The 27,804-nt window shown below is 49.7% G+C and overlaps 1 protein-coding gene and 2 long non-coding RNA genes across 3 annotated transcripts; all 3 read left to right on the top strand.

Moving 5' to 3' along the window:
* Positions 1-24,360, top strand: LOC124028686 (tether containing UBX domain for GLUT4-like). Its single transcript, XM_046340684.1, has 7 exons — positions 1-145; positions 364-419; positions 724-838; positions 15,762-15,862; positions 21,745-21,802; positions 23,912-23,981; positions 24,350-24,360. Exons 1-7 carry the CDS (start codon positions 59-61, stop codon positions 24,358-24,360), a joined length of 498 nt encoding a protein of 165 aa, XP_046196640.1. The 5' UTR covers positions 1-58.
* Positions 9,214-10,402, top strand: LOC124028687. Its single transcript, XR_006837630.1, has 3 exons — positions 9,214-9,694; positions 9,789-9,942; positions 10,061-10,402. It is a non-coding gene; the product is annotated as an uncharacterized LOC124028687 (long non-coding RNA).
* A 161-nt stretch (positions 24,361-24,521) lies between the features above and the next one.
* Positions 24,522-25,325, top strand: LOC124028685. Its single transcript, XR_006837629.1, has 3 exons — positions 24,522-24,919; positions 25,042-25,095; positions 25,313-25,325. It is a non-coding gene; the product is annotated as an uncharacterized LOC124028685 (long non-coding RNA).
* The last annotated feature ends 2,479 nt before the right edge of the window (positions 25,326-27,804 follow it).

Here is a 27,804-nt window from a genome sequence, read left to right as displayed (position 1 = left end):
ATAAAGACAATTGTGTCAATAAAGTTTATTCAAACAAACAACCGGACGTCACACCACAATGGCGGCCAGCACAACAGTGACAGTTCTGACTCCCAATGGAAGAAGACAAACCGTAAAAATATCACCAAACACACCTTTGCTACAGGTAGGTAGTAATAAAGCTGATTTCCTGCTCTACTAAGTCTGCGTTTAAAATAACTGTCTCCCTTTTCTAGGTTATGAAAACGAGAGTGATCTTTTCATGTCGGCTGAACAATGACTGTTCAGTTTAGCCCGCTCGTTTTTCTCTCTTTGTCTGCACAAAGTAAGTTGCTTTGCTAGTTAACTTGTTTAGCTGATAGATAACCAATACTTTGTATTTAGGTCCTCGAAGACGTCTGCAAGAAACATGGAATTAATCCTGACGACCACGGTTTAAAGTGAGTTGAGAGCTTTGTTGTTAGCCTAGCTAGCTAACTCGGTCTCTAGACGTGCTAAAGTTAGCTGGCTAGCTCTGTGAACTGAAAGACTAGCTAGATATCCTCTTTATTACAACATTTTCCGTGGATGTTTTGTAGTGGTACCCAAATCATCAAACTGAACTATGATGAAGCTGTGATTGAGTGGAGGGGGAGGGATGGCTAGTCGTGTGTGCCCTCTGTCCATGCCCTTTGTATACGGGGCTCAGGACACTGCTCTTTCACTAAAGCCTCATCCCTCCCTCTCCATCCATCCCTTTGACAGATTTCAGAGGAACGTTCTGGACCTGTCGCTTCAGTGGAGGTTTGCCAGCGTGCCAAACAATGCCAAGCTGGAGGTGGTGACCAGCACCCGGAAACAGACAGGGACCGACAGCCCGGTAGGTGAAACTATTGTGTGTGTGGCGTGCAGCATGACTTCACCATGTCCAGGAAACAGCATCCATTCTACTACTTCTGCTTCATTATGGTCATAACAACATTACTGTTGCATTTGATAAAATGTTCCATGGTGCCCCTTTGGCTCTCTGCATCCAATATGTTGCATTACCGCCACCTACTAGACTGGTGTACAACTCCCTTATACTCTGCGTGAAATACCCTACCATCTAAATGAATCTAACACTCACAAAACATGTAAATAACACCACCCTACTCCTCTATTTATATCTATTTAGTCCAACAGGCCAACAGCCTGAAAGGATGAAACACCACCACTTAACACACCCTGTAACTCTTCTGTCTACACACCCAAATACCTCTGCAGCTGCCACACCCCAACACACCCTGTAACTCTTCTGTCTACACACCCAAATACCTCTCTGCAGCTGCCACCACCACAACACACCCTGTAACTCTTCTGTCTACACACCCAAATACCTCTCTGCAGCTGCCACCACCACTTAACACACCCTGTAACTCTTCTGTCTACACACCCAAATACCTCTCTGCAGCTGCCACCACCACTTAACACACCCTGTAACTCTTCTGTCTACACACCCAAATACCTCTCTGCAGCTGCCACCACCACTTAACACACCCTGTAACTCTTCTGTCTACACACCCAAATACCTCTCTGCAGCTGCCACCACCACTTAACACACCCTGTAACTCTTCTGTCTACACACCCAAATACCTCTGCAGCTACCACCACTTAACACACCCTGTAACTCTTCTGTCTACACACCCAAATACCTCTCTGCAGCTGCCACCACCACTAACACACCCTGTAACTCTTCTGATCTACACACCCAAATACCTCTCTGCAGCTGCTACCACCACAACACACCCTGTAACTCTTCTGATGTCTACACACCCAAATACCTCTCTGCAGCTGCCACCACCACTTAACACACCCTGTAACTCTTCTGTCTACACACCCAAATACCTCTCTGCAGCTGCTACCACCACAACACACCCTGTAACTCTTCTGATGTCTACACACCCAAATACCTCTCTGCAGCTGCCACCACCACAACACACCCTGTAACTCTTCTGTCTACACACCCAAATACCTCTCTGCAGCTGCTACACCACAACACAATTTGCTGTGACTTACTTCTGTCTACACTACCTCTCTGCAGTACAGTTGATAACACACCCTTGATAACTCTTCTGTCTACACACCCAAATACCTCTCTCTGCCACCACCATAACACACCCTGAACTCTTCTGTCTACACACCTAAATGGCCTCTCTGCAGCTGCTACCACCACAACACACCCTGTAACTCTTCTGTCTACACACCCAAATACCTCTCTGCAGCTGCTACACCACAACACACCCTGTAACTCTTCTGTCTACACCCCAAATACCTCTCTGCAGCTGCCACCACCACTCACACCCTGTAACTACTACACACCCCTACCTCCCTGCTGCTACTGGTACACACCCTGTAACTCTTCTGTCTACACACCCAAATACCTCTGCAGCTGCCACCACCACTTAACACACCCTGTAACTCTTCTGTCTACACACCCAAATACCTCCTGCAGCTGCTCTGTAACTCTTCTGATGTCTACACACCCAAATACCTCTCTGCAGCTGCCACCCCACAACACACCCTGTACAGATCTACTGTCTACACACCCAAATACCTCTCTGCAGCTGCTACTGTAACTCTTCTGATGTCTACACCCCCAAATCCTCTCTGCAGCTGCTACCAGATCTACTATGTCTACACACCCTACCTCCTGCTGCTGCTACCACCACAACACACCCTGTAACTCTTCTGATGTCTACACACCCAAATCCTCTCTGCAGCTGCTACTGGTAACACACCCTGTAACTCTTCTGATGTCTACACACCCAAATACCTCTCTGCAGCTGCCACCACCATAACACACCCTGTAACTCTTCTGTCTACACACCTAAATACCTCTCTGCAGCTGCTACTCACACCCTGTAACTCTTCTGTCTACACACCCAAATACCTCTCTGCACTGCCACCACCACCTAACACACCCACTGTAACTCTTCTGATGTCTACACACCCAAATACCTCTCTGCAGCTGCCACCACCACTCACACCCTGTAACTCTTCTGTCTACAGACCTACCTCTCTGCAGCTGCCACCACCACTCACACCCTGTACTGATACAGACCCAAATCTCTCTGCACTACCACCACTTAACACACCCTGTAACTCTTCTGTCTCACACCTAAATCCTCTCTGCAGCTGCCACCACCATAACACACCCTGATCTTCTGTCTACACACCCAAATACCTCTGCAGCTACCCCACTCTGTAACTGGTACACACCCAAATACCTCTGCAGCTACCACCACTCACACCCTGTAACTCTTCTGTCTACACACCCAAATACCTCTGCAGCTACCACCACAACACACCCTGTAACTCTTCTGATGTCTACACACCCAAATCACTCTCTGCAGCTGCTACAGATCTCTTCTGATGTCTACACACCCAAATACCTCTCTGCAGCTGCCACCACCACTTAACACACCCTGTAACTCTTCTGATGTCTACACACCCAAATACCTCTGCAGCTACCACCACTTAACACACCCTGTAACTCTTCTGTCTACACACCTAAATACCTCTCTGCAGCTGCCACCACCATAACACACCCTGTAACTCTTCTGTCTACACACCTAAATACCTCTCTGAGCTGCTACAACCTCAATTTGCTGTGACTTACTATCCCTGCAGTACAGTTGATAACCATTGATATAAATGCTAAAAACCCCATCTTAATGAAACGTGTATCACTTGTTGGCCTCTGTACTGATACAGATCTACTACTCACACCCCTCCTCTCAGGATCCCTCCCTCTGTACTGGTACAGATCTACTACTCACACCCCTCCTCTCAGGATCCCTCCCTCTGTACTGGTACAGATCTACTACTCACACCCCTCCTCTCAGGATCCCTCCCTCTGTACTGGTACAGATCTACTACTCACACCCCTCCTCTCAGGATCCCTCCCTCTGTACTGATACAGATCTACTACTCACACCCCTCCTCTCAGGATCCCTCCCTCTGTACTGGTACAGATCTACTACTCACACCCCTCCTCTCAGGATCCCTCCCTCTGTACTGGTACAGATCTACTACTAACACCCCTCCTCCCTCTGTACTGGTACAGATCTACTACTCACACCCCTCCTCCCTCTGTACTGGTACAGATCTAAACACCCTCCTCCCTCTGTACTGGTACAGATCTACTACTCACACCCCTCCTCCCTCTGTACTGGTACAGATCTACTACTCACACCCCTCCTCCCTCTGTACTGGTACAGATCTACTACTCACAGCCCTCCTCCCTCTGTACTGGTACAGATCTACTACTCACACCCCTCCTCCCTCTGTACTGATACAGATCTACTACTCACACCCTCCTCTCAGGATCCCTCCTCTGTACTGGTACAGATCTACTACTCACACCCCTCCTCCCTCTGTACTGGTACAGATCTACTACTCACACCCCTCCTCCCTCTGTACTGATACAGATCTACTACTCACACCCCTCCTCCCTCTGTACTGATACAGATCTACTACTCACACCCCTCCTCCCTCTGTACTGATACAGATCTACTACTCACACCCCTCCTCCCTCTGTACTGGTACAGATCTACTACTCACACCCCTCCTCCCTCTGTACTGGTACAGATCTACTACTCACACCCCTCTTCCCTCTGTACTGATACAGATCTACTACTCACACCCCTCCTCTCAGGATCCCTCTCTCTGTACTGGTACAGATCTACTACTCACACCCCTCCTCCCTCTGTACTGGTACAGATCTACTACTCACAGCCCTCCTCTCTCTGTACTGGTACAGATCTACTACTCACACCCCTCCTCCCTCTGTACTGGTACAGATCTACTACTCACACCCCTCCTCCCTCTGTACTGGTACAGATCTACTACTCACACCCCTCCTCCCTCTGTACTGATACAGATCTACTACTCACACCCCTCCTCTCAGGATCCCTCCCTCTGTACTGGTACAGATCTACTACTCACACCCCTCCTCCCTCTGTACTGGTACAGATCTACTACTCACACCCCTCCTCCCTCTGTACTGATACAGATCTACTACTCACACCCCTCCTCCCTCTGTACTGATACAGATCTACTACTGACACCCCTCCTCCCTCTGTACTGATACAGATCTACTACTCACACCCCTCCTCCCTCTGTACTGGTACAGATCTACTACTCACACCCCTCCTCCCTCTGTACTGGTACAGATCTACTACTCACACCCCTCTTCCCTCTGTACTGATACAGATCTACTACTCACACCCCTCCTCTCAGGATCCCTCTCTCTGTACTGGTACAGATCTACTACTCACACCCCTCCTCCCTCTGTACTGGTACAGATCTACTACTCACACCCCTCCTCCCTCTGTACTGATACAGATCTACTACTCACACCCCTCCTCTCAGGATCCCTCTCTCTGTACTGGTACAGATCTACTACTCACACCCCTCCTCTCAGGATCCCTCCCTCTGTACTGGTACAGATCTACTACTCACACCCTCCTCTCAGGATCCCTCCTCTGTACTGATACAGATCTACTACTCACACCCCTCCTCTCAGGATCCCTCCCTCTGTACTGGTACAGATCTACTACTCACACCCCTCCTCTCAGGATCCCTCCCTCTGTACTGGTACAGATCTACTACTCACACCCCTCCTCTCAGGATCCCTCCCTCTGTACTGATACAGATCTACTACTCACACCCCTCCTCTCAGGATCCCTCCCTCTGTACTGGTACAGATCTACTACTCACACCCCTCCTCTCAGGATCCCTCCCTCTGTACTGGTACAGATCTACTACTAACACCCCTCCTCCCTCTGTACTGGTACAGATCTACTACTCACACCCCTCCTCCCTCTGTACTGGTACAGATCTACTACTCACACCCCTCCTCCCTCTGTACTGGTACAGATCTACTACTCACACCCCTCCTCCCTCTGTACTGGTACAGATCTACTACTCACACCCCTCCTCCCTCTGTACTGGTACAGATCTACTACTCACAGCCCTCCTCCCTCTGTACTGGTACAGATCTACTACTCACACCCCTCCTCCCTCTGTACTGGTACAGATCTACTACTCACACCCCTCCTCCTCTGTACTGATACAGATCTACTACTCACACCCCTCCTCTCAGGATCCCTCCTCTGTACTGGTACAGATCTACTACTCACACCCCTCCTCTGTACTGGTACAGATCTACTACTCACACCCCTCCTCCCTCTGTACTGATACAGATCTACTACTCACACCCTCCTCCCTCTGTACTGATACAGATCTACTACTCACACCCCCTCCTCCCTCTGTACTGATACAGATCTACTACTCACACCCCTCCTCCCTCTGTACTGGTACAGATCTACTACTCACACCCCTCCTCCCTCTGTACTGGTACAGATCTACTACTCACACCCCTCTTCCCTCTGTACTGATACAGATCTACTACTCACACCCCTCCTCTCAGGATCCCTCTCTCTGTACTGGTACAGATCTACTACTCACACCCCTCCTCCCTCTGTACTGGTACAGATCTACTACTCACAGCCCTCCTCTCTCTGTACTGGTACAGATCTACTACTCACACCCCTCCTCCCTCTGTACTGGTACAGATCTACTACTCACAGCCCTCCTCCCTCTGTACTGGTACAGATCTACTACTCACACCCCTCCTCCCTCTGTACTGATACAGATCTACTACTCACACCCCTCCTCTCAGGATCCCTCCCTCTGTACTGGTACAGATCTACTACTCACACCCCTCCTCCCTCTGTACTGGTACAGATCTACTACTCACACCCCTCCTCCCTCTGTACTGATACAGATCTACTACTCACACCCCTCCTCCCTCTGTACTGATACAGATCTACTACTCACACCCCTCCTCCCTCTGTACTGATACAGATCTACTACTCACACCCCTCCTCCCTCTGTACTGGTACAGATCTACTACTCACACCCCTCCTCCCTCTGTACTGGTACAGATCTACTACTCACACCCCTCTTCCCTCTGTACTGATACAGATCTACTACTCACACCCCTCCTCTCAGGATCCCTCTCTCTGTACTGGTACAGATCTACTACTCACACCCCTCCTCCCTCTGTACTGGTACAGATCTACTACTCACACCCCTCCTCCCTCTGTACTGATACAGATCTACTACTCACACCCCTCCTCTCAGGATCCCTCTCTCTGTACTGGTACAGATCTACTACTAACACCCCTCCTCTCAGGATCCCTCTCTCTGTACTGGTACAGATCTACTACTCACACCCCTCCTCCCTCTGTACTGGTACAGATCTACTACTCACACCCCTCCTCCCTCTGTACTGATACAGATCTACTACTCACACCCCTCCTCTCAGGATCCCTCTCTCTGTACTGGTACAGATCTACTACTCACACCCCTCCTCCCTCTGTACTGGTACAGATCTACTACTAACACCCCTCCTCCCTCTGTACTGATACAGATCTACTACTCACACCCCTCCTCCCTCTGTACTGGTACAGATCTACTACTAACACCCCTCCTCTCAGGATCCCTCTCTCTGTACTGGTACAGATCTACTACTCACACCCCTCCTCCCTCTGTACTGATACAGATCTACTACTCACACCCCTCCTCCCTCTGTACTGGTACAGATCTACTAATCCCTCCTTTACCCCTCCTTTACCCCATTAATCACTCCTTTACCCCATTAATCACTCCTTTACCCCAGTAATCCCTCCTTTACCCCAGTAATCACTCCTTTCAATGGCGCCCTTTTCTTGAGAGAAACAATTCACATTTCTTGCCCCCATTTGTTTATTGCCGAGCTCCTTCTCTACCCCTCTATCTACCCCTCTCTACCCCTCTCTTTCTCTACCCCTCTCTCCCCCTCTCTTTATATACCCCTCTCTTTCTCTACCCCTCTACCCATCTGTTTATATACCCCTCTCTTTATATACCCCTCTCTCTACCCTCTGTGTATATACCCCTCTCTCTACCCTCTGTGTATATACCCCTCTCTCTACCCCTCTGTGTATATACCCCTCTCTCTACCCCTCTGTTTATATACCCCTCTCTCTACGCCTCTGTTTATATACCCCTCTCTCTACCCCTCTGTTTATATACCCCTCTCTACCCCTCTGTTTATAGACCCCTCTCTCTACCCCTCTGTTTATATACCCCCCTCTCTACCCCTCTGTTTATATACCCCTCTCTCTACCCCTCTGTTTATAGACCCCTCTCTCTACCCCTCTGTTTATAGACCCGCTCTGTCTCTCTGTCCCACGTTCTGACTCACAGTTCTCATCCAACATAGTTCCCCTGTTTCTATTTTTACAAATGGTTAGTTGTTAAAAACACATTTTCTTCATCCTTTTTAACTCTGCCGGTGTCCTGGGGGGGAAACATGTTTTCCATGTTAGCTAGTCACCACAGTGAGTGATGGGTAAACAACTGGCCGGCTCTGGATTAAGTTAACATGGGTCATCATCCATCTGGGATGACGTCTGCTGTTTCCACTGGGGCTCTGAGAAGAGGTCAGGTCCTTTCTTAATGACATCATCAATCCTCTGACAGCACCCGTGTCATCAACATGTGCCAAGTGACCTCCCACCCACCGAGAAAACACATACAACACGCTACCAACATACATGTAGTGTTTACGTTCCACACCTCCATAGACAGTCAGACATCCTAGGTTCAGTCAGAAGAGGACTGACCCCTCAGAGTCTGGTTCCTCTCTAGGTCTCTTCCTAGGTTCCTGCCTTTATAGGGAGTTCTTCCTAGCCACCGTGCTTCTACATCTGCATTGCTTGCTGTTTGGGGTTTTAGGCTGAGTTTCTGTATAAACACTTTTGAGACATCAGCTGATGTAGAAAGGGCCTTATATATAAAATGTGCTGGATTGATTGCCATGGACTGTTTGTTGACGTTACAGGGCGTTTAACAGCTGTGTGAATGTGGTTCATGTCTGATCCTCTCAGACTGTGTTTAGTGAAGTCATGTGTTTATGGAATGAGTTGTTAGGTCTTTGTGGATGATTCCCATGTTACAGGGAGTCTAGATGTGGCAGACCATGAAAGCCTGCTTGGTAAACTGTAACAACATGGCTGTGTGTCAGGAGGAGTGCAGGTAGAGGAGTGTTGTGTTATAAACTGTAACAAGAGGAGTGTTGTGTGTGTTCCCTAGATGGCTGTGTGTCAGGAGGAGTGCAGGTAGAGGAGTGTTGTGTGTATAAACTGTAACAACATGGCTGTGTGTCAGGAGGAGTGCAGGTAGAGGAGTGTTTGAAGCTGTGCCCGTGTTGTGTTATAAACTGTAACAACATGGCTGTGTGTCAGGAGGAGTGCAGGTAGAGGAGTGTTTGAAGCTGTGCCCGTGTTGTGTTATAAACTGTAACAACATGGCTGTGTGTCAGGAGGAGTGCAGGTAGAGGAGTGTTTGAAGCTGTGCCACGTGTTGTGTTATAAACTGTAACAACATGGCTGTGTGTCAGGAGGAGTGCAGGTAGAGGAGTGTTTGAAGCTGTGCCCGTGTTGTGTTATAAACTGTAACAACATGGCTGTGTGTCAGGAGGAGTGCAGGTAGAGGAGTGTTTGAAGCTGTGCCACGTGTTGTGTTATAAACTGTAACAACATGGCTGTGTGTCAGGAGGAGTGCAGGTAGAGGAGTGTTTGAAGCTGTGCCCGTGTTGTGTTATAAACTGTAACAACATGGCTGTGTGTCAGGAGGAGTGCAGGTGTTGTGTTATAAACTGTAGGAGTGTTTTTGAAGCTGTGCCCGTGTTGTGTTATAAACTGTAACAACATGGCTGTGTGTCAGGAGGAGTGCAGGTAGAGGAGTGTTTGAAGCTGTGCCCGTGTTGTGTTATAAACTGTAACAACATGGCTGTGTGTCAGGAGGAGTGCAGGTAGAGGAGTGTTTGAAGCTGTGCCCGTGTTGTGTTATAAACTGTAACAACATGGCTGTGTGTCAGGAGGAGTGCAGGTAGAGTGTTTGAAGTGTTGTTGTGTTATAAGTAACTGTGCAGGAGGTGCAGGTAGAGGTGTTGAAGCTGTTGTGTTATAAACTGTAACAACATGGCTGTGTGTCAGGAGGAGTGCAGGTAGAGGAGTGTTTGAAGCTGTGCCCGTGTTGTGTTATAAACTGTAACAACATGGCTGTGTGTCAGGAGGAGTGCAGGTAGAGGAGTGTTTGAAGCTGTGCCCGTGTTGTGTTATAAACTGTAACAACATGGCTGTGTGTCAGGAGGAGTGCAGGTAGAGGAGTGTTTGAAGCTGTGCCCGTGTTGTGTTATAAACTGTAACAACATGGCTGTGTGTCAGGAGGAGTGCAGGTAGAGGAGTGTTTGAAGCTGTGCCCGTGTTGTGTTATAAACTGTAACAACATGGCTGTGTGTCAGGAGGAGTGCAGGTAGAGGAGTGTTTGAAGCTGTGCCCGTGTTGTGTTATAAACTGTAACAACATGGCTGTGTGTTGTGTTATAAACAGGAGGAGTGCAGGTAGAGGAGTGTTTGAAGCTGTGCCCGTGTTGTGTTATAAACTGTAACAACATGGCTGTGTGTCAGGAGGAGTGCAGGTAGAGGAGTGTTTGAAGCTGTGCCCGTGTTGTGTTATAAACTGTAACAACATGGCTGTGTGTCAGGAGGAGTGCAGGTAGAGGAGTGTTTGAAGCTGTGCCCGTGTTGTGTTATAAACTGTAACAACATGGCTGTGTGTCAGGAGGAGTGCAGGTAGAGGAGTGTTTGAAGCTGTGCCCGTGTTGTGTTATAAACTGTAACAACATGGCTGTGTGTCAGGAGGAGTGCAGGTAGAGGAGTGTTTGAAGCTGTGCCCGTGTTGTGTTATAAACTGTAACAACATGGCTGTGTGTCAGGAGGAGTGCAGGTAGAGGAGTGTTTGAAGCTGTGCCCGTGTTGTGTTATAAACTGTAACAACATGGCTGTGTGTCAGGAGGAGTGCAGGTAGAGGAGTGTTTGAAGCTGTGCCCGTGTTGTGTTATAAACTGTAACAACATGGCTGTGTGTCAGGAGGAGTGCAGGTAGAGGAGTGTTTGAAGCTGTGCCCGTGTTGTGTTATAAACTGTAACAACATGGCTGTGTGTCAGGAGGAGTGCAGGTAGAGGAGTGTTTGAAAACTGTAACAACATGCTGTGCCAGGTAGAGGAGTGTTTGAAGCGTGTTGTGTTATAAACTGTAACAACATGGCTGTGTGTCAGGAGGAGTGCAGGTAGAGGAGTGTTTGAAGCTGTGCCCGTGTTGTGTTATAAACTGTAACAACATGGCTGTGTGTCAGGAGGAGTGCAGGTAGAGGAGTGTTTGAAGCTGTGCCCGTGTTGTGTTATAAACTGTAACAACATGGCTGTGTGTCAGGAGGAGTGCAGGTAGAGGAGTGTTTGAAGCTGTGCCCGTGTTGTGTTATAAACTGTAACAACATGGCTGTGTGTCAGGAGGAGTGCAGGTAGAGGAGTGTTTGAAGCTGTGCCCGTGTTGTGTTATAAACTGTAACAACATGGCTGTGTGTCAGGAGGAGTGCAGGTAGAGGAGTGTTTGAAGCTGTGCCCGTGTTGTGTTATAAACTGTAACAACATGGCTGTGTGTCAGGAGGAGTGCAGGTAGAGGAGTGTTTGAAGCTGTGCCCGTGTTGTGTTATAAACTGTAACAACATGGCTGTGTGTCAGGAGGAGTGCAGGTAGAGGAGTGTTTGAAGCTGTGCCCGTGTTGTGTTATAAACTGTAACAACATGGCTGTGTGTCAGGAGGAGTGCAGGTAGAGGAGTGTTTGAAGCTGTGCCCGTGTTGTGTTATAAACTGTAACAACATGGCTGTGTGTCAGGAGGAGTGCAGGTAGAGGAGTGTTTGAAGCTGTGCCCGTGTTGTGTTATAAACTGTAACAACATGGCTGTGTGTCAGTCAGGAGGGAGTGTTTGAGTGCAGGTAGAGGTGTGTTTGAAGCTGTGCCCGTGTTGTGTTATAAACTGTAACAACATGGCTGTGTGTCAGGAGGAGTGCAGGTAGAGGAGTGTTTGAAGCTGTGCCACGTGTTGTGTTATAAACTGTAACAACATGGCTGTGTGTCAGGAGGAGTGCAGGTAGAGGAGTGTTTGAAGCTGTGCCCGTGTTGTGTTATAAACTGTAACAACATGGCTGTGTGTCAGGAGGAGTGCAGGTAGAGGAGTGTTTGAAGCTGTGCCCGTGTTGTGTTATAAACTGTATTCAGGATAATCATCTCTGTGATCATGGCTGTAGTTCTCTGGGTGACTAATAGCTCTGAATAGGAATTCTGGCTCTGTGTGTGTTCCCTAGATGGGTGTGTGTTCCCTAGATGGGTGTGTGTGTTCCCTAGATGGGTGTGTGTGTTCCCTAGATGGGTGTGTGTGTTCCCTAGATGGGTGTGTGTGTTCCCTAGATGGGTGTGTGTGTTCCCTAGATGGGTGTGTGTTCCCTAGATGGGTGTGTGTTCCCTAGATGGGTGTGTGTGTGTTCCCTAGATGGGTGTGTGTGTGTTCCCTAGATGGGTGTGTGTGTGTTCCCTAGATGGGTGTGTGTGTGTTCCCTAGATGGGTCTGTGTGTGTTCCCTAGATGGGTGTGTGTGTGTTCCCTAGATGGGTGTGTGTGTGTTCCCTAGATGTGTGTGTGTGTGTGTTCCCTAGATGGGTGTGTGTGTTCCCTGTGTGTGTGTGTTCCCTAGATGTGTGTGTGTGTGTTCCCTAGATGTGTGTGTGTGTGTTCCCTAGATGTGTGTGTGTGTGTGTTCCCTAGATGTGTGTGTGTGTGTGTGTGTGTTCCCTAGATGTGTGTGTGTGTGTGTGTGTGTTCCCTAGATGTGTGTGTGTGTGTGTGTGTGTTCCCTAGATGTGTGTGTGTGTGTGTGTTCCCTAGATGTGTGTGTGTGTGTTCCCTAGATGTGTGTGTGTGTGTTCCCTAGATGCGTGTGTGTGTGTTCCCTAGATGTGTGTGTGTGTGTTCCCTAGATGCGTGTGTGTGTGTTCCCTAGATGTGTGTGTGTGTTCTCTAGATGCGTGTGTGTGTTCCCTAGATGTGTGTGTGTGTGTGTTCCCTAGATGGGTGTGTGTGTTCCCTGTGTGTGTGTGTTCCCTAGATGTGTGTGTGTGTGTTCCCTAGATGTGTGTGTGTGTGTGTGTTCCCTAGATGTGTGTGTGTGTGTGTTCCCTAGATGTGTGTGTGTGTGTTCCCTAGATGTGTGTGTGTGTGTTCCCTAGATGCGTGTGTGTGTGTTCCCTAGATGTGTGTGTGTGTGTTCCCTAGATGTGTGTGTGTGTGTTCCCTAGATGCGTGTGTGTGTGTTCCCTAGATGTGTGTGTGTGTGTTCCCTAGATGCGTGTGTGTGTGTTCCCTAGATGCGTGTGTGTGTGTTCCCTAGATGTGTGTGTGTGTGTGTTCCCTAGATGCGTGTGTGTGTGTTCCCTAGATGCGTGTGTGTGTGTTCCCTAGATGCGTGTGTGTGTGTTCCCTAGATGTGTGTGTGTGTGTTCCCTAGATGTGTGTGTGTGTGTGTTCCAAAGATGTGTGTGTGTGTTCCCTGTGTGTGTGTGTTCCCTAGATGTGTGTGTGTGTGTGTGTGTGTGTGTGTGTGTGTGTGTTCCCTAGATGTGTGTGTGTGTGTGTTCCCTAGATGTGTGTGTGTGTGTGTTCCCTAGATGTGTGTGTGTGTGTGTTCCCTAGATGTGTGTGTGTGTGTTCCCTAGATGTGTGTGTGTGTGTGTGTGTGTGTGTGTGTGTGTGTGTGTGTGTGTGTGTGTGTGTGTGTGTGTGTGTGTTCTCTAGATGCTGTGTGTGTGTGTGTGTTCTCTAGATGCTGTGTGTGTGTGTGTGTTCTCTAGATGCTGTGTGTGTGTGTGTGTTCTCTAGATGCTGTGTGTGTGTGTGTGTTCTCTAGATGCTGTGTGTGTGTGTGTGTTCTCTAGATGCTGTGTGTGTTCTCTAGATGCTGTGTGTGTGTGTGTGTTCTCTAGATGCTGTGTGTGTGTGTGTGTGTGTTCTCTAGATGCTGTGTGTGTGTGTGTGTGTGTGTGTGTGTGTGTTCTCTAGATGCTGTGTGTGTGTGTGTGTGTGTGTTCTCTAGATGCTGTGTGTGTGTGTGTGTGTGTGTGTGTGTGTGTGTGTGTGTGTGTGTGTGTGTGTGTGTGTGTGTGTGTGTGTGTGTGTGTGTGTGTGTGTGTGTGTGTTCTCTAGATGCGGGGTGTGTGTGTGTTCTCTAGATGCGGGGTGTGTGTGTGTTCTCTAGATGCGGGGTGTGTGTGTGTTCTCTAGATGCGGGGTGTGTGTGTGTGTTCTCTAGATGCGGGGTGTGTGTGTGTGTTCTCTAGATGCGGTGTGTGTGTGTGTTCTCTAGATGCGGTGTGTGTGTGTGTGTTCTCTAGATGCGGTGTGTGTGGGTGTGTGTTCTCTAGATGCGGTGTGTGTGGGTGTGTGTTCTCTAGATGCGGTGTGTGTGTTCTCTAGATGCGGTGTGTGTGGGTGTGTGTTCTCTAGATGCGGTGTGTGTGTTCTCTAGATGCGGTGTGTGTGTTCTCTAGATGCGGTGTGTGTGTTCTCTAGATGCGGTGTGTGTGTTCTCTAGATGCGGTGTGTGTGTTCTCTAGATGCGGTGTGTGTGTTCTCTAGATGCGGTGTGTGTGTTCTCTAGATGCAGTGTGTGTGTTCTCTAGATGCGGTGTGTGTGTTCTCTAGATGCGGTGTGTGTGTTCTCTAGATGCGGGGTGTGTGTGTGTGTGTTCTCTAGATGCGGGGTGTGTGTTCTCTAGATGCGGGGTGTGTGTGTGTGTGTGTGTGTTCTCTAGATGCGGGGTGTGTGTGTGTGTGCTCTAGATGCGGGGTGTGTGTGTGTGTTCTCTAGATGCGGGGTGTGTGTGTGTGTTCTCTAGATGCGGGTTGTGTGTGTGTGTGTGTTCTCTAGATGCGGGGTGTGTGTGTGTGTGTTCTCTAGATGCGGTGTGTGTGTGTGTGTTCTCTAGATGCGGTGTGTGTGTGTGTTCTCTAGATGCGGTGTGTGTGTGTGTGTTCTCTAGATGCGGTGTGTGTGTGTGTGTTCTCTAGATGCGGTGTGTGTGGGTGTGTGTTCTCTAGATGCGGTGTGTGTGTGTTCTCTAGATGCGGTGTGTGTGGGTGTGTGTTCTCTAGATGCGGTGTGTGTGTTCTCTAGATGCGGTGTGTGTGTTCTCTAGATGCGGTGTGTGTGTGTGTTCTCTAGATGTGGGGTGTGTGTGTGTGTTCTCTAGATGCGGGGTGTGTGTGTGTGTTCTCTAGATGCGGTGTGTGTGTGTTCTCTAGATGCGGTGTGTGTGTGTGTGTGTGTTCTCTAGATGCGGTGTGTGTGTTCTCTAGATGCGGTGTGTGTGTGTTCTCTAGATGCGGTGTGTGTGTGTGTTCTCTAGATGCGGTGTGTGTGTGTGTGTTCTCTAGATGCGGTGTGTGTGTGTGTGTTCTCTAGATGCGGTGTGTGTGGGTGTGTGTTCTCTAGATGCGGTGTGTGTGTGTTCTCTAGATGCGGTGTGTGTGTGTGTTCTCTAGATGCGGTGTGTGTGTTCTCTAGATGCGGTGTGTGTGTTCTCTAGATGCGGTGTGTGTGTGTGTTCTCTAGATGTGGGGTGTGTGTGTGTGTTCTCTAGATGCGGGGTGTGTGTGTGTGTTCTCTAGATGCGGTGTGTGTGTGTGTTCTCTAGATGCGGTGTGTGTGTTTGGTAAATGAGTTGTCTGTGTTCAATAACGGTATGTTCTGTTTCTGTGTGTTCTGTTTCTGTGTGTGTTGTAAAACAGTGTGTTGTATTCTGTGTGTGTTCCTCAGGTGCGTATTGCCCTGCAGATGGAAGATGGTACCAGACTCCAGGGTACTTTCTCCAGTGGACAGACACTATGGGAGCTGCTCACACACTTTCCCCAGACCAGGTAGGTAGGGTTGTCACTGATCGCCCAAGTGCAGTCGTGTGTGTGTGTGTGTGTGTGTGTGTGTGTGTGTGTGTGTGTGTGTGTGTGTGTGTGTGTGTGTGTGTGTGTGTGTGTGTGTGTGTGTGTGTGTGTGTGTGTGCGTGCGTGCGTGCTCGCCTGCCTGCCTGCCTGCCTGCCAAGACCAGAGGTTTGTTATTTTTATGAGTGAGTGCTGAACACTGCGATCAAAGAGTTGCAGACCAGGAGTGTGCCAAGTTACAACAACCCCTCTGCTCTCCTCCTACTCTCCTTTTTTCTCTCCCCTGTTTTCTTTCTCCTCACCCCCAACCTCTACTCTCTCCAACCTCTACTCTCTCCAACCTCTACTCTCTCCAACCTCTACTCTCTCCAACCTCTACTCTCTCCAACCTCTACTCTCTCTCCAACCTCTCTACTCTCTCTCCAACCTCTACTCTCTCCCCAACCTCTACTCTCTCCAACCTCTACTCTCTCCAACCTCTACTCTCTCCAAACTCTACTCTCTCCAACCTCTCTACTCTCTCTCCAACCTCTCTACTCTCTCTCCAACCTCTACTCTCTCCCCAACCTCTACTCTCTCCCCAACCTCTACTATCTCCCCAACCTCTACTATCTCCCCAACCTCTACTATCTCCCCAACCTCTACTCTCTCCCCAAACTCTACTCTCTCCAACCTCTACTCTCTCCAACCTCTACTCTCTCCAACCTCTACTCTCTCCAACCTCTACTCTCTCCCCAACCTCTACTCTCTCCCCACTCTCTACTCTCTCTCCAACCTCTACTCTCTCTCCAACCTCTACTCTCTCCCCAACCTCTACTCTCTCCAACCTCTACTCTCTCCAACCTCTACTCTCTCCAACCTCTCTACTCTCTCTCCAACCTCTCTACTCTCTCTCCAACCTCTCTACTGTCTCCCCAACCTCTACTCTCTCCAACCTCTACTCTCTCCAACCTCTACTCTCTCCAACCTCTCTACTCTCTCTCCAACCTCTCTACTCTCTCTCCAACCTCTCTACTCTCTCTCCAACCTCTACTCTCTCCCCAACCTCTACTCTCTCCCCAACCTCTACTATCTCCCCAACCTCTACTATCTCCCCAACCTCTACTCTCTCCCCAAACTCTACTCTCTCCAACCTCTACTCTCTCCAACCTCTACTCTCTCCAACCTCTCTACTCTCTCCCCAACCTCTACTCTCTCCCCCAACCTCTACTCTCTCCCCAACCTCTACTCTCTCCCCAACCTCTACTCTCTCTCCAACCTCTACTCTCTCTCCAACCTCTACTCTCTCTCCAACCTCTACTCTCTCTCCAACCTCTACTCTCTCTCCAACCTCTACTCTCCCTCCAACCTCTACTCTCTCTCCAACCTCTACTCTCTCTCCAACCTCTACTCTCTCTCCAACCTCTACTCTCTCTCCAACCTCTACTCTCTCTCCAACCTCTACTCTCTCCCCAACCTCTACTCTCTCCCCAACCTCTACTCTCTCTCCAACCTCTACTCTCTCCAACCTCTACTCTCTCCAACCTCTACTCTCTCCAACCTCTACTCTCTCCAACCTCTACTCTCTCCAACCTCTACTCTCTCCCCAACCTCTACTCTCTCCCCAACCTCTACTCTCTCCCCAACCTCTACTCTCTCCCCCAACCTCTACTCTCTCCCCAACCTCTACTCTCTCCCCAACCTCTACTCTCTCTCCCAACCTCTACTCTCTCCCCAACCTCTACTCTCTCTCCAACCTCTACTCTCTCTCCAACCTCTACTCTCTCCAACCTCTACTCTCTCTCCAACCTCTACTCTCTCTCCAACCTCTACTCTCTCTCCAACCTCTACTCTCTCTCCAACCTCTACTCTCTCCCCAATCTCTACTCTCTCTCCAACCTCTACTCTCTCTCCAACCTCTACTCTCTCCCCAACCTCTACTCTCTCCCCAACCTCTACTCTCTCCCCAACCTCTACTCTCTCTACTCTCTCTCCAGCCGCTCTCTACTCGCACTCTCTACTCTCTCTATTCTCTCTCTCTACTCTCTCCCCAGCTTCTCTCTACTCTCTCTCTCTACTCTCTCTATTCTCTCTCTCTTCTCTCTCTCTACTCTCTCCCCAGCTTCTCTCTACTCTCTCTATTCTCTCTCTCTTCTCTCTCTCTACTCTCTCTCTACTCTCTCTCTACTCTCTCTCTCTACTCTCTTTCTTTCTCTCTCTCTTTCTCTACCCCTCTACCCCTCTCTCTACTCTCTCCCAGCTTCTCTCTACTCTCTCTCTCCCTCTCTCTACTCTTTCTCTACCCTCTACCCTCTCTACTACTCTCTCCCCAGCCTGTGGACAGCGGTCTCTTAGTGTAGTGGACAGCGGTCTCTTAGTGTAGTGGACAGCGGTCTCTTAGTGTAGTGGACAGCGGTCTCTTAGTGTAGTGGACAGCGGTCTCTTAGTGTAGTGGACAGCGGTCTCTTAGTGTAGTGGACAGCGGTCTCTTAGTGTAGTGGACAGCGGTCTCTTAGTGTAGTGGACAGCGGTCTCTTAGTGTAGTGGACAACTGTCTCTTAGTGTAGTGGACAACTGTCTCTTAGTGTAGACAACTGTCTCTTAGTGTAGTGGACAACTGTCTCTTAGTGTAGACAGCGGTCTCTTAGTGTAGTGGACAACTGTCTCTTAGTGTAGTGGACAACGGTCTCTTAGTGTAGTGGACCGTGCTTTTACACCTGCATTGTTTGCTGTTTGGGGTTTTAGGCTGGGTTTCTGTACAGCACTTTGAGATATCAGCTGATGTACGAAGGGCTATATAAATAAATTTGATTTGATTTGATTTTGATTTGGACAGCGGTCTCTTAGCGGTCTCTTAGTGTAGTGGACAACTGTCTCTTAGTGTAGTGGACAGCGGTCTCTTAGTGTAGTGGACAGCGGTCTCTTAGTGTAGTGGACAGCGGTCTCTTAGTGTAGTGGACAGCGGTCTCTTAGTGTAGTGGACAGTGGTCTCTTAGTGTAGTGGACAGCGGTCTCTTAGTGTAGTGGACAGCGGTCTCTTAGTGTAGTGGACAGCGGTCTCTTAGTGTAGCCAATTTGTAAGTCGCTCTGGATAAGAGCGTCTGCAAAATGACTTAAATGTAAATGTAGTGGACAACGGTCTCTTAGTGTAGTGGACAACGGTCTCTTAGTGTAGTGGACAACGGTCTCTTAGTGTAGTGGACAACGGTCTCTTAGTGTAGTGGACAGGGGTCTCTTAGTGTAGTGGACAGGGGTCTCTTAGTGTAGTGGACAACGGTCTCTTAGTGTAGTGGACAACGGTCTCTTAGTGTAGTGGACAACGGTCTCTTAGTGTAGTGGACAACGGTCTCTTAGTGTAGTGGACAACGGTCTCTTAGTGTAGTGTAGTGGACAACTGTCTCTTATTGTAGTGGACAGCGGTCTCTTAGTGTAGTGGACAGCGGTCTCTTAGTGTAGTGGACAGCGGTCTCTTAGTGTAGTGGACAGCGGTCTCTTAGTGTAGTGGACAGCGGTCTCTTAGTGTAGTGGACAGCGGTCTCTTAGTGTAGTGGACAGCGGTCTCTTAGTGTAGTGGACAGCGGTCTCTTAGTGTAGTGGACAGCGGTCTCTTAGTGTAGTGGACAGGGGTCTCTTAGTGTAGTGGACAGCGGTCTCTTAGTGTAGTGGACAGCGGTCTCTTATTGTAGTGGCCAACGGTCTCTTATTGTAGTGTAGTGGACAGCGGCCTCTTAGTGTAGTGGACAGCGGTCTCTCAGTGTAGTGTAGTGGACAGCAGTCTCTTAGTGTAGTGGACAACTGTCTCTTAGTGTAGTGGACAGCGGTCTCTTAGTGTAGTGGACAGCGGTCTCTTAGTGTAGTGGACAGCGGTCTCTTAGTGTAGTGGACAACGGTCTCTTATTGTAGTGGACAACTGTCTTTTAGTGTAGTGGACAACGGTCTCTTAGTGTAGTGGACAACGGTCTCTTAGTGTAGTGGACAACGGTCTCTTAGTGTAGTGGACAACGGTCTCTTAGTGTAGTGGACAGCGGTCTCTTAGTGTAGTGGACAGCGGTCTCTTAGTGTAGTGGACAGCGGTCTCTTAGTGTAGTGGACAGCGGTCTCTTAGTGTAGTGGACAGCGGTCTCTTAGTGTAGTGGACAACGGTCTCTTAGTGTAGTGGACAGCGGTCTCTTAGTGTAGTGGACAACGGTCTCTTAGTGTAGTGGACAGCGGTCTCTTAGTGTAGTGGACAGCGGTCTCTTAGTGTAGTGGACAACGGTCTCTTAGTGTAGTGGACAACTGTCTCTTAGTGTAGTGGACAACGGTCTCTTAGTGTAGTGGACAACGGTCTCTTAGTGTAGTGGACAGCGGTCTCTTAGTGTAGTGGACAGCGGTCTCTTAGTGTAGTGGACAGCGGTCTCTTAGTGTAGTGGACAGCGGTCTTAGTGTAGTGGACAACTGTCTCTTAGTGTAGTGGACAACTGTCTTAGTGTAGTGGACAACTGTCTCGTCCTGGTGATCACTGGCATTAAAGGGTAACTACACCCAAAAATCTACATTTGTTCTATTTTCCCCAGACCTTAAGTGGTCTTCTGATGTGGTTTAAGCCTCGTTGTGGACTGAACATCCAACGTCGTTGTTTTTGAAATCGGAAACCTGGAAAAGCAACACGGAGAAAACAGAATTTAGGAAAGAAAGTAAACGGAATTAGGCAAAAACAATAACATTTACTCTCTTTGAGACCAGCTGTCTGTCCGTCGCCCCTTTCTTCTCTGTGATGACATCATCACTAAATCTTTGCCACGGAAGCTTCCAGAATGAATGTCGGCTCCGCTCCGCCCGGGAATCTGGGGGAACAACAAGCCAGGGAGAAGTTACTGTGTTTAGGAGACGACCTGCAATGATACAGTTATGGTTCAGTGGTTTTTAATGGAGACAAACACACACACCACACACACACACACACACACACACACACACACACACACACACACACACACACACACACACACACACACACACACACACACACACACACACACACACACACACACACACACACACACACACACACACATACCACACACACATACCACACACACACACACACACACATACCACACACACACACACACATACCACACACACACACACACACATACCACACACACACACACACACACATACCACACACACACATACCACACACACACACCACACACACATACCACACACACACCACACACACACCACACACCACACACACACCACACACCACACACACACCACACATTACACACACACATACCACACATACCACACATACCACACACACACACACACACACACACACACACACACACACACACACACACACACACACACACACACACACACACACACACACACACACACACACACACACACACACACACACACACACACACACACACACACACAACACACACACATTCCACACACACATTCCACACACAACACACACACATTCCACACACACATTCCACACACACACACACATTCCACACACACACACACATTCCACACACACACACACATTCCACACACACACACACACGCACACACACACACACCACACGCACACACACGCACACCACACATACCACACACACACCACACACATACCACACACACACACATACCACACATACCACACACACCACACACACCACCACACACCACACACAGTTGCTCACACGTAGACTCACTCAACACCAGACAGGTGAGACCACCCAGGTGTGTGTTTGTTTCCAGACAGGTGAGACCACCCAGGTGTGTGTTTGTTTTGAATCACAGAATCCCTATTTTTGTTCTCTCTCCTCCTCCTCCTCCTCCTCCTCCTCCTCCTCTCTCTTCTTCTCTACAGAGCATCTGAGTTGTCTGAATCAGGTTCCACTCCTGTCTGTGTTTACATGAGAGATGAGGTATGGTATCTCCTTCTCTCTCTCCATCTGTCTGTGTGTGTTGATCAGAGTGTAATGAGGATACTGATAGGGGGGGGTGTTGATCAGAGTGTAATGAGGATACTGATAGGGGGGTGTTGATCAGAGTGTAATGAGGATACTGATAGGGGGGTGTTGATCAGAGTGTAATGAGGATACTGATAGGGGGTGTTGATCAGAGTGTAATGAGGATACTGATAGGGGGGGGTGTTGATCAGAGTGTAATGAGGATACTGATGGGGGGGGGTGTTGATCAGAGTGTAATGAGGATACTGATAGGGGGGTGTTGATCAGAGTGTAATGAGGATACTGATAGGGGGGGGTGTTGATCAGAGTGTAATGAGGATACTGATAGGGGGGTTGATCAGAGTGTAATGAGGATACTGATGGGGGGGTGTTGATCAGAGTGTAATGAGGATACTGATAGGGGGGTTGATCAGAGTGTAATGAGGATACTGATGGGGGGGGGTGTTGATCAGAGTGTAATGAGGATACTGATAGGGGGGTGTTGATCAGAGTGTAATGGGGATACTGATAGGGGGGGGTGTTGATCAGAGTGTAATGAGGATACTGATAGGGGGTTGATCAGAGTGTAATGAGGATACTGATAGGGGGGGTGTTGATCAGAGTGTAATGAGGATACTGATGGGGGGGTGTTGATCAGAGTGTAATGAGGATACTGATAGGGGGGTGTTGATCAGAGTGTAATGAGGATACTGATGGGGGTGTTGATCAGAGTGTAATGAGGATACTGATGGGGGTGTTGATCAGAGTGTAATGAGGATACTGATGGGGGGGTGTTGATCAGAGGGTAATGAGGATACTGATGGGGGGGGTGTTGATCAGAGGGTAATGAGGATACTGATGGGGGGTGTTGATCAGAGTGTAATGAGGATACTGATGGGGGGGTGTTGATCAGAGTGTAATGAGGATACTGATGGGGGTGTTGATCAGAGTGTAATGAGGATACTGATGGGGGGGGTGTTGATCAGAGTGTAATGAGGATACTGATACTGATGGGGGGTGTTGATCAGAGTGTAATGAGGATACTGATGGGGGGGTGTTGATCAGAGTGTAATGAGGATACTGATACTGATGGGGGGGGGGTGTTGATCAGAGTGTAATGAGGATACTGATGGGGGGTGTTGATCAGAGTGTGATGAGGATACTGATGGGGGGGGTGTTGATCAGAGTGTGATGAGGATACTGATAGGGGGGGGTGTTGATCAGAGTGTGATGAGGATACTGATGGGGGGGGTGTTGATCAGAGTGTAATGAGAATACTGATGGGGGGGTGTTGATCAGAGTGTAATGAGGATACTGATGGGGGGGTGTGTTGATCAGAGTGTAATGAGGATACTGATAGGGGGGTGTTGATCAGAGTGTAATGAGGATACTGATGGGGGGGGGTTGATCAGAGTGTAATGAGGATACTGATGGGGGGGGTGTTGATCAGAGTGTAATGAGGATACTGATACTGATGGGGGGTGTTGATCAGAGTGTAATGAGGACACTGATACTGATGGGGGGGTGTTGTTGATCAGAGTGTAATGAGGATACTGATGGGGGGTGTTGATCAGAGTGTGATGAGGATACTGATGGGGGGTGTTGATCAGAGTGTGATGAGGATACTGATGGGGGGTGTTGATCAGAGTGTGATGAGGATACTGATGGGGGGGTGTTGATCAGAGTGTAATGAGAATACTGATGGGGGGTGTTGATCAGAGTGTAATGAGGATACTGATGGGGGGGTGTTGATCAGAGTGTAATGAGGATACTGATAGGGGGGTGTGTTGATCAGAGTGTAATGAGGATACTGATAGGGGTGTGTTGATCAGGGGAGGATACTGTGGGGGGTTGATCAGAGTGTAATGAGGATACTGATGGGGGGTGTGTTGATCAGAGTGTAATGAGGATACTGATGGGGGGTGTTGATCAGAGTGTAATGAGGATACTGATGGGGGTGTGATCAGAGTGTAATGAGGATACTGATGGGGGGTGTTGATCAGAATGAGGACACTGATAATGAGGATACTGATGGGGGCCAGATCAGAGTGTAATGAGGACACTGATATGAGGAAGTGTGTTTAGGTGAGTGGTGAGGCAGCTCTAAAGAAGGCCAGTCTGAAGTCCTGGGACTCACAGGAGGAAGTGCCAACAGGTGGTTCCTCAACATATCCACAACATATCCCCAACATGTCCCCAACATGTCCCCAACATGTCCCCAACATGTCCCCAACATGTCCCCAACATGTCCCCAACATGTCCCCAACATGTCCCCAACATATCCCCAACATGTCCCCAACATGTCCCCAACATATCCCCAACATATCCCCAACATGTCCCCAACATATCCCCAACATATCCCCAACATGTCCCCAACATGTCCCCAACATGTCCCCAACATGTCCCAACATATCCCCAACATGTCCCCACCCATTACAGCAGACATGAATGCACTGCCACTGATTGGGAAGGGTGGTGGTGATGAGTATGTAGATGATGTCGTTCCTCTCTGCCGTTCTACAGGTTTTTACTGAAGAAGACCAAATCGCCAGGCAACGGAGACGATGACGGCATGGAGGCGGTGAGCTTCCACGGCGACAGATCCCGTCGCCAAGGAAACCAAGCCCCGCCCCTTACCCCCGTCGGACTGCCTCCCTCACAACCAGAGGGTGCAGCGCTGCCTTCAATCAAAAGGAGAGCCCTGACAGGCCGGTTGAGACTGCGGATGCCCCAGTCCCCGTCCCCTCGGCCGCTGGCAGCACACTTCCTGGCAAACAGGAAGCGGAAGTGGTTACAAACTCCCAAATTGCGGTGCGGCCTAAAAGCAGTCCCTTCGGGGGAGTGAAGAGGGAGGAAGACGAGGATGGAGAGAGGGCAGGACCATCTGGTCAGTGCGCTGTCCGTCCTTCCTCCTCCTCCTCCTCTTCTTCCTCTCCTCCCTCCGCTCCCTTCATCCCTTTCTCTGGAGGGGGTCAGAGGCTGGGGGGGCCGGGGGTGAGCGGTGTAGGAGCATCATCATCATCATCATCATCATCATCATCATTGGTTGGCGGGCCGCCTAAAGCCAAGAAATGTAAACCCAACAACACCAAGGTGAGACCTGTAGTCCAACCCAACGTCTTCTCAATGTACTCGGTTGATAAGAGCCAAGTACATGTGAATAGATACATGAATGATAGATGGTATGTTCTAGATGTTCTGTTTCTATCTCTCAGAGCCAAGCCAGTGCCAAACAGGATGACTGGGCCGTGGTAGAGGAGGTTCTGCAGGTAATGTTGCTGGGGTTGATGTTGTTCTGATGGGCTGAACAGACCATGTCACGAACAAAACACTTCCATGGAGAAATCCCAGTCTTTCACTCAGAGGCCTGTTGAGAGTCTCCCCTATTGTTTATGTGGAAACCGAGTCAGACAGATACACATTTCTACTGTTGTCATGTCTGCAGCCGTTGAGATGCCTCACCTTCTCTCTCTGTCTCCTCCACAGCCGGTGGACAGGAGCCCCTGGTCTACCACATGGACTCTGGGGCGCATCGCTACGGCAACGAACAGGACTTGCCAGACGAGTTCTTTGAGGTGACTGTGGACGACATCCGAAACGCTCGCTCAGCTGAAGAGTGAGAGGTGGGACTGAGAGAGAGAGAGACTGAGAGAGAGGAAGAGGAGAGACTGAGAGAGGAAGAGGGGAGGAGAGACAGAGAGAGGAAGAGGGGAGGAGAGACAGAGAGAGGAAGAGGGGAGGAGAGACAGAGAGAGGAAGAGGGAGGAGAGACAGAGACAGAGAGAGGAAGAGGAGGAGAGACAGAGAGAGAAGAGAGGAGAGACAGAGAGAGGAAGAGGGGAGAGAGACAGAGAGAGGAAGAGGGGAGGAGAGACAGAGAGAGGAAGAGGGGAGAGAGACAGAGAGAGGAAGAGGGGAGGAGAGACAGAGAGGAAGAGGAAGAGGGGAGGAGAGACAGAGAGAGGAAGAGGAGGAGGAAGAGGGAGGAGAGAGGACAGAAGAGGAAGAGGGAGAGACAGAGAGAGGAAGAGGGGAGGAGAGACAGAGAGAGAAGAGGGGAGAGACAGAGAGAGGAAGAGGGGAGAGAGAGAGAGGAAGAGGGGGAGGAGAGACAGAGAGAGGAAGAGGGAGGAGAGACAGAGAGAGGAAGAGGGGAGGAGAGACAGAGAGAGGAAGAGGGGGAGAGAGAGACAGAGAGAGGAAGAGGGGAGGAGAGACAGAGAGAGAGAAGAGGGGAGGAGAGACAGAGAGAGGAAGAGGAGGAGAGACAGAGAGAGGAAGAGGGGAGGACAGAGAGAGGTAGAGGGAGTGACAGAGAGAGGAAGAGGGAGGAGACAGAGAGAGGAAGGAGGGGACAGAGAGACAGAGAGAGGAAGAGGGGAGGAGAGACAGAGAGGAAGAGAGAGACAGAGAGGAAGAGGAGAGAGGGAAGAGGAGTGACAGAGAGGGTAGAGGAGTGACAGAGAGAGGAAGAGGAGAGACAGAGGAAGAGGAGAGACAGAGAGAGGTAGAGGAGAGACAGAGAGAGGAAGAGGAGAGACAGAGAGGAAGAGGAGAGACAGAGAGGAAGAGGAGAGACAGAGAGGAAGAGGAGAGACAGAGAGAGGAAGAGGAGGAGACAGAGAGGAAGAGAGGACAGAGAGAGAAGAGGAGAGACAGAGAGAGGAAGAGGAGAGACAGAGAGAGGAAGAGGAGAGACAGAGAGAGGAAGAGGAGAGGAAGAGGAGAGACAGAGAGAGGAAGAGGAGAGACTGAGAGAGAAGAGGAGAGACAGAGAGAGGAAGAGGAGAGGGGAGGAGAGACTGAGAGAGAGGAAGAGGAGGAAGAGGAGAGACTGAGAGAGGAAGAGGAGAGGAAGAGGGAGAGAGGAGAGAGAGAGAGGAAGAGGAGAGACTGAGAGAGGAGGAAGAGGAGAGAAGAGGAGACTGAGAGAGGAAGAGGGGGAGGAGACAGAGAGAGAAGGGAGAGACTGAGAGAGGAGAGGAGAGACAGAGAGAGGAAGAGGAGGACAGAGACTGGAAGAGGAGAGGAAGAGGGGAGGAGAGAGAGAGAGAGGAAGAGAGGACAGAGAGGAGGAGGAGAGACTGAGAGAAGAGAAGAGAGGGAGAGGAGAGACAGAGAGAGGGAGAGACTGAGAGAGGAAGAGGAGAGACAGAGAGAGGAAGAGGAGACTGAGAGAGGAGGGGAGAGAGACAGAGAGGAAGAGGAGAGACAGAGAGGAAGAGAGAGACAGAGGGAAGAGAGAGACAGAGAGGAAGAGGAGAGACAGAGAGGAAGGGAGGAGAGACAGAGAGGGAGAGGAGAGACAGAGAGGAAGAGGAGAGACAGAGAGAGGAATAGAGGAGAGGAGAGACAGAGAGAGGAATAGGGAGGAGAGACAGAGAGGAAGAGGAGAGACAGAGAGGAGGGAGGGAGAGACAGAGAGGAAGAGGAGAGACAGAGAGGAAGAGGAGAGACAGAGAGGAAGAGAGAGACAGAGAGAAGAAGAGGGAGAGACAGAGAGAGAAGAGGAGAGACAGAGAGGAAGAGGAGAGACAGAGAGGAAGAGGAGAGACAGAGAGAGAAGAGGAGAGACAGAGAGAGGGAGAGGAGAGACTGAGGAGGGAAGAGAGGAGAGACTGAGAGAGGGGAGGAGAGGGAGAGACTGGAGAGAGGGAGGGAGAGAGGAGAGAGAGGAGAAGGGAGAGGATAGGGAGAGACTGAGAAGAGGGAGAGGAGAGACAGAGAGAGGAAGAGGAGAGACAGAGAGAGGAAGAGGAGAGACAGAGAGAGGAAGAGGAGAGACAGAGAGGAGGAAGAGGAGAGACAGAGAGAGGAAGAGGAGAGACAGAGAGAGGGAAGAGGGGAGGAGAGACTGAGAGGAAGAGTGAGAGGAAGAGGAGAGACTGAGAGAGAGAAGGGAGAGGAAGAGGAGAGAGAGACTGAGGAAGAGGAGGGGAGAGACTGAGAGGGAGGAGAGATCTGAGGAAGAGGTGGGG

This window comes from Oncorhynchus gorbuscha, unplaced genomic scaffold, assembly GCF_021184085.1.
Source record: "Oncorhynchus gorbuscha isolate QuinsamMale2020 ecotype Even-year unplaced genomic scaffold, OgorEven_v1.0 Un_scaffold_4671, whole genome shotgun sequence".
Taxonomy (NCBI): Eukaryota; Metazoa; Chordata; class Actinopteri; order Salmoniformes; family Salmonidae; genus Oncorhynchus; species Oncorhynchus gorbuscha.
This window is presented reverse-complemented; position numbering and strand designations above follow the sequence as displayed.

Bases quoted from the DNA above. Each gene is read 5' to 3' on its own strand.
- LOC124028686 (XM_046340684.1), top strand. From the start codon at position 59: ATGGCGGCCAGCACAACAGTGACAGTTCTGACTCCCAATGGAAGAAGA. The intron at 420-723 runs GTGAGTTGAGAG...TCCCTTTGACAG, and splicing joins CCTGACGACCACGGTTTAAA to ATTTCAGAGGAACGTTCTGG. The intron at 15,863-21,744 runs GTAGGTAGGGTT...TCTTCTCTACAG, and splicing joins ACACACTTTCCCCAGACCAG to AGCATCTGAGTTGTCTGAAT.